The following is a 6,700-nucleotide window of genomic DNA, read 5'->3' on the forward strand; positions in this document are numbered from 1 at the left end:
CAACCTGGACGCAAAGCACTTTTTAAATACCAACTAGAATTCCCTACGCTAAATTGTTTAAATCCAGGCTTTTAATTTGTATTCCAATTGTGGTGTAAGTACAGTCATGTTCCCCATTTTATGGCTAGGAGCCAGAAGGTGGGGGCTCACAGAGGGTAAGCACCTCACTCAAGGTCACATAGCATAGCTGGGATGTCCCCAGGTCAAAAACCAAAGCCTATCCTCTTAAACACTGTCCCACACTCACTCCCTGGAAAATGAATTTAGGATTCCACATGATTTAGATTCCACATGATAGGAGAGCTGCCCCCCCAGGCCACGTATGGCCTGAAGGTACATAACAGTCTCTAGGAGACCAGGCCTATCAAACCTGTGCCCACCTGATACCTGCCCCAAACCAAACACAAACCAGGTCTGTAACATCACAGTCCACTGGAAACTCAGAAAACACAATTTTTTTCAAAGTACAATATTTTATTTACACAGATGAGTGGAGGTCAGACATGAATATGGTTCGTAATCACATTTATACTACGTACAACATCACGTGGTTGTCCTGACCACAGGTGGAAGCGGGGGAGATTAGCCTTGGGAAGAGACAACGAACATGTCCACCATTTGGAAATCATCTAAATTTAGCTCAGGGAATGATTTTTTTTCCTCAATGATGTACTCTCCAAAGTACAGCCAGTGCTTCCCTTACAGGCCCAATGGCAGCACCAAGTTTCTGAGTTTCATCTGGGCTTCCAAGCTTTTGGCCTATGTCCTTCCATCCCAAGGTTTCCACGGCAACAAAACAATGATCAACTTGCCTCTGACACTCCCTTCATCCCAAATCTTTCTTTTGCTCCCCTTTTCTTCCTACCTCCCAAGTATCCCTGGGATACACGGGGCCACGCAGAACAGGGCAGGGGGTGCTGACTTCTTCCTCTGGGAGGACTGGTGAAAGCCTCCCAGCATCTTCTCCACCACCGTGCAACTGCTAGCCCCGTCTAATAGGAATGCTGCACGTCCCTCCGGAACCACCTGACCCCTCTGTGTACAGTACTTTCATCCCCTCAGTCTATTCACAGGTCTCAAGCACACCCTCAGATACCCAGGAGGATGTCACCAAACTGTGGTGACCGCAGGGTCATTAACAGCCCCTGGGGAGAGAGGAACCCAGGGCCCCTCTTATCTTCCTCTTGATTCTGGGAGCTCCACCTGATTGAGGCTGCAAATAGAAAACAGAGATTTGTCTCCCCATTCACTGTCTGACTGGACCTCCTCTTGTCCCTCTGCCTCTGATCATCAGAACTCTCGCCTGAGGGATGAGGTGATGTGCCTCCTGTGGACACTGGCAAGTCATAAAACTTCCTCTTCAGAGAGGACCTGAATCACCCAGGGCACCTGATATTCACACTGTAGACCCTGGTACTCGTTGGCTCAAAGTTTTCCAGACAGAGCTTCTATGACAGAAGAGACAGGCTTTCTAAAATAAATGAGTAATGACCTCTGCCTCTGTCCCCTGGGTCCAGGTTCTGCTCATGTCCTTGGACAGTGAGAGTCTCATCTCCCCGTAGTAGCCCCTGCTCTTGAATCATCTACTTGCTGTCTCACTTACCACTAACGGGCAAATTCTATTCCTTACCCGAGACCCATATTCCCACAGAGTTAGACGCCAGTTTGAAATCTGACTGCCTCTCCCTCCTTACCAGCCAGAGCAGGAGCTCTGGAAGCAGAAAAGGTCTGGGGATCCACTGAACAAATCCATGTGTTCCAGGAAGCCTGCAGACTCTCCCATACCACTAATGGCCCAAGTTCAGCCCAGAGGCCACGAGGGCATGGGCGTGAGGCAAACAGAACACCAGCGCCATAACGAAACAAGTGGTAGGGACTAAGACCACATTAACAGCGTCCTGTGGCAGCAATTCAGAAGGTCTCTTGGGTATAAGTGGAAATGGCAAAATTGAACTGGGAAAACTTTTCCCAATAAAATCCATGCTTGGGCTGCTCTCGGGAGTAACAGGGTAGAATCCCAGCCAGCCAAGGCAGGGGCCATCTCAGAGCAAACACTTAATTCAGGATGGGCCTTCCGCTCCTTCTTGACTAGAACTGGCACCGGGTGTGTGCCTCCTCCTAGCGAGTGTGCCCTGGGTGGGAGGCCATCTGGGGGTCCTGGCAGCAAGTATGACTTCCCTGATTGCTCTCAGCGTGGCAAGCTGCAAGTCTGATGATTCTGAAGAAACAAGTGTCCTGCCATGATCTGGGTCCCTATCACAAACCTGAGAAAGGATTTTGCAGGGCTTGAAAGGACTGACACCCATCACTCTAGCTCTCTGACACAGAGATCAACTTACAGCCATCTTTCTTCAGAAACATTTTTTTTCTTAAATCACTTTCTTCTACAAGCCCTCAGCAATTGATTTTATATGTTTTGGCTGCAAGAAGTTTCACTGACACTGCAGTTCCAGGCACCACCCATGGCTCGTGAGGAGCTTTGCCCTCAGCCACTGAGCCTGGCACCTACACCTGGGACACGTGCCACCCACTGCCTTTCAGTGGATTTTATCTGGTGCCACAGGCAGAGTCAGTGCCATTTTTTCACTTGCAGATCAAGAGCTCGCCTGGTCTGACAGCTCCCAGGCCTGAAAAACATTAAGAAGACAGGGACGGCCTTGATAGAAACAGTGAGGCCTTCACATGGAGGCAAAGTCTTAAAGGTTTGAGCACCATCTTCTGGTCAGCTTTTGGCTTCTGTGGCTGACTCTCCTTTAAAAATTTCATTTTGTTCAGGGTGAGAAGAGCTCTGACTTGTCAAGCTCAAGCGATCTGCATATCAACAAGAGAACAGGACTGCAGGCAGAGGCAGCTAGACCTCGCTGTGGACACCATCAGGCTGCCTGCACAAAGCCAGGCCGATGGCGGCCAGAGAACACGCTGGTCAGCGTTCAGGTTCTGCTGCTCTTCTAGCAGTGAATGACCTGAGTGTGTGGCAGCAATGAAAGCTCCAACCATAACTGAATTTGATCCCCTGCCTCTGTACATGGCATTATGTGGTGTGCTTGGAAAGAAGGGGTGAGCCTATCTCCGCTAGTGCGGCTGGAGGGTAAGCGATCAAATCGGGCCTTCCCTCTGCAAGGGGTCAAGCCACACAATGTGGCAGGGAGCCCTGCCTGGTGTGTAAACACTGCACCGGCAAATTTCAACCTTTTGGCATCAAAGGGAAAGAAGATAAATGCTAGTCATTCTCTCCAAACGGCAGGAACCCATATCCACCTAATTGCACTTCATAATGGATTCCACAAACCATTAATTATCAGATTATATTTTAGGAACTAAAGATAAAAAAGCTTTGTGAAATTCAGACTCTAAAAGCAGTCCTGTCCTGCAGTAAGTGTGGCAGCCTGGGGGGCTTAGCCAACAGGCCACTCTCATGGCCTGGAAACCAGTGGCAGAGATGAAGGCAAGGGTGATTGCAGTTGCTCCTCTGTGCGGACAGGACTGCCTGCCTGGTGATGCTGCAGCAGTTTCATCACCGGCTCCAGAGGGAGCAAGCCAAGCCTGCAAGTTGGGCAGAAGTTTTAGCCTTTGTTAGAGGAAGAAGATGAGGATAATATGGCAGAGCTGTAAAAATCAGCCCTCAGGTAACCAACACCACGAAGAATGTCCTGGAAAGGTATATTCCTTGCTGTTGAATACCTCACATTAAATGCTTCCAGGACAAACACTGCACAGGCTCTGTTTTGGGAAAGGTTGACTACTGGCCAGGTGGGACTAGACCTGGAAATGAGGGTTTTCTGCCCTGTTAACATGGGTACCCGTCCCACTCCCACCACTAGGGTGCTGGCTGTGGCCATGGAGGCAGGGGATCCAAGCAGAGAGGAGGACGACAGGAGTCAGGAAGGGGTGTAGTGTGCTCACAGCTGAGGTCCCTGGATGCCCTGTGGGTGCTTCTTTCATTTTTTAGTGGCCTGAGGCACCAGCAGTGTTTGTGCTCCACTCTGCACATCGCGCACTCCTTGGTTGTGCTGGTTACCAGCTCCCATCCCAGAATTCTTTCTGTTTCAGAAGCTGTACTTTCCTTGGGATGGACAGTGTCAGCAAGGCCAAAGCAGCAGGCCTGTGGGGAAGAAGGCCTGTCTGCTATGAAGGACGGTGGTGCTGGTGTCGACGTTTCCCAAGTGAGATGGTTTTGACTGCTGCCAAGCTAAGATGCTCACCACTCAGGATGGCCAGGGACAGAAGACAAAGAGCAAGTTGTGGAGCCTCCTCCCTGGTATGAAGGCAAGAACTCCTCCAACGGAAGAGCAGCCACTCACTTGGCCTCACCACAGATCAGAGTCACAGTACCATCCAGCAAATCCTCTACAGTCACCGCCACAAGCTCAGAGCTGGTCTGAGATGTCTGAGAATCTGGCAATGTCACAAATACCTGTGACCCAGCAAGCTGGGTCTCCTCCAAAGTGATCACCTGCTCTGCTGGGGCCCCTGGCTCTGAGGCTTGGATCACCTGAAAGGAAAAGACCATGAGGCTGCTCTGGGCAGTGTTCACAGTTAGCTCCCCAGAATTTACATGGTTTTCATCTCATGCTGTAATGATGATATTTATGTTTTCACCTGAGGAGAGCAATTACATGCGCCTAATGGGAAGAGGCAAGTCTACTACACCAGTGATGCAAAAGACAAGGCAGGCAAACAATTTAAATAACTCTGTGCACTAAATTGCTGTAATTTCACTCAGTACGCCATCTCGGGGTGCCCGGACTCTATGATTACACACCCCTGAACATGGGCTCAGTTTCTCACACTGGGTATTCCTGTCTGGAGGATGACACTGTAGAAGTGCGTGCCTGGGAGAGGAATGCTGCTGAGGGTGGCTGGTCTGGTGCCTGAAACGTGGGAATGGGGGGGGATTTACCAGAAGCCCAGGCTTGCCACGGGTGGGATCTCTGGACCTCTATCAGGATGAGAGCCTTCCCTGAAGGATACGAGGTATAGCGATTAGGCGGAAGAGTGGATGATCTGCGGTGTCTGTTGGCCCATTCACTGGCTCCCAGCCAGCAGGGCAGGCACCCCACGCCCTTCACTTCCTCCCCTTGCACACCTGCAGCATCTGTTCCAGGTAACCTTCCCAGCGCAAGGAGAACTACTCTGCGGTTAAGCACACCCTATTCCTGCCTGAACCTCCAAGTTGATGCTTCTGACCTATGGACCCCAGAGCAGCTTGATGCCTTTGATATCTTCAAACCAGCGTGCCCTCAGAGGGAGCAGACATCTTGCTCTTGAGAACTAGCCGAGAGTGCAAAGCTGGCACAAGTGAGGAAGCCAAGGTCAGCACCTTCTTGGTGCTACCGGAGCAAGGAGAGCAACTGGGAGGTTCAGTCAATAATTATTCAGGATGTAGTTTTTCAAACTGACATTTTTTTTTTTTCCTTTTTAGGAATGGAACCCCCCTGCCCCACTTTTTCCCCTGAAGGACATATTCCTAATACATAAGAACATTAATAAATGAAAAAGATAAAGAGATAAGAGCAGGGCAGCACTGGTGATTTGGCAGCAGGAGTGTCACTGGGGTCCTGCCCACCTGACAACCCCTCTGCTGCCAGAGGCCTTTATAAACATAGTTTATCACAGACTGATCGGTGGAGCCAGACGGTGGGATGGTCCAACAGAGTGAAACCTCTATCGGTTTCTAGCTCCTCTCCAGGAAACCACACGTCACTGACAATCTATAGGCCTGAGTTTCTTTCCTTTTTCTGCCCACTCCCTCCGGAGAAGACAGGAAGAAGAGTAAAAGAGGACCAGGGAAACAAAAAGAGGCTGGATCAAGTTCACTCTGAAGCACTGAGAGGTGGGCTCCTCCCCAAGGTAAAGGTGAGGCCTAGACCTGTACAAGTGTGTACCACGTCCAACCCAGAGGACCTGCACAGGTGTTCACCTGTACATGGTCCCTGCCCAACAGTGAGTGATCTGCCTTCTCCAGGGTATCCTACAACTCTCACCCATCCCAAAGCTTTCCTCAGAAGGCAGGTGAGTGTGTGAACTGAAATGAAGAAAGCAGATTGTTCCTCCTTTTGGAAATTCTTGTTCCAGGCTCCCACTACCTAGGGGTCATTTCACATGTGGCTACCAGAAGGCTGATTTTCTGTCTTGTTTGGTGAGAGGCCAAGAGAGACTCTCTAAGACGTCCCCAAAGAGTAAGACTGGTGTAACAGAGCCACCTTGAGAAAGCCTTAGGAGCTCCGTGCTAGCGCCCTGAGTAGCTGAGGCCCCAGAATCACCTGCACCATCTGTGAGGCCGCTGCCTGGGTCTCTGTGCCCACCACCTTTGGGTGCTCAGATTCCAAGTGACTGTCAAGCTGGGCCTGGGAGGTGAAGAGCTCCCCACACAGCTCGCAGGGAAAGGTGCTCTCCGACTGCTTGAAGTGCTCCGTGGTGACGTGGTGCTGCAGCGCTCCGGGGAAGCGGAAGGTGGCTGCACAGTACAAGCACCTGAATGGCTGGGACCCTGCAGGAGGGAGAGACAGAAGGCATGGGCTATGGTGGAATGACCGAGAGAGAGCAGAGGAGAGAGAGGTGAGAGGAAGCAGAACGGGATCATGGTGGACAGGCAGATCCTGGTTTTGTGGGACCTAAAGCTTGTATAATATAACTGGGGGGAGGACTTCTTTAAGACAAATAATATAAAATGACCAATTCAGAACTAGGAGCAGAGCCT

At 50.6% G+C, this 6,700-nt stretch overlaps 1 protein-coding gene across 1 annotated transcript in view; it reads right to left on the reverse strand.

Annotated features, from left to right (window-relative positions):
• Positions 1 to 488: 488 nt before the first annotated feature.
• The window catches only part of ZBTB40 (zinc finger and BTB domain containing 40), a 74,412-nt gene continuing 68,200 nt past the window's right edge, over positions 489 to 6,700 (reverse strand). The window contains exons 17-18 of the mRNA XM_003783813.3: positions 6,264 to 6,490; positions 489 to 4,492 (exon numbers count right to left, since the gene is read on the reverse strand). Of these exons, the coding sequence (XP_003783861.1) occupies positions 4,298 to 4,492; positions 6,264 to 6,490 (422 nt within the window). The 3' untranslated portion in view covers positions 489 to 4,297. The remainder of the gene's footprint in view (positions 4,493 to 6,263; positions 6,491 to 6,700) is intronic.

Source organism: Otolemur garnettii, unplaced genomic scaffold (assembly GCF_000181295.1).
Source record: "Otolemur garnettii isolate 467f Iridium unplaced genomic scaffold, OtoGar3 scaffold00009, whole genome shotgun sequence".
Taxonomy (NCBI): Eukaryota; Metazoa; Chordata; class Mammalia; order Primates; family Galagidae; genus Otolemur; species Otolemur garnettii.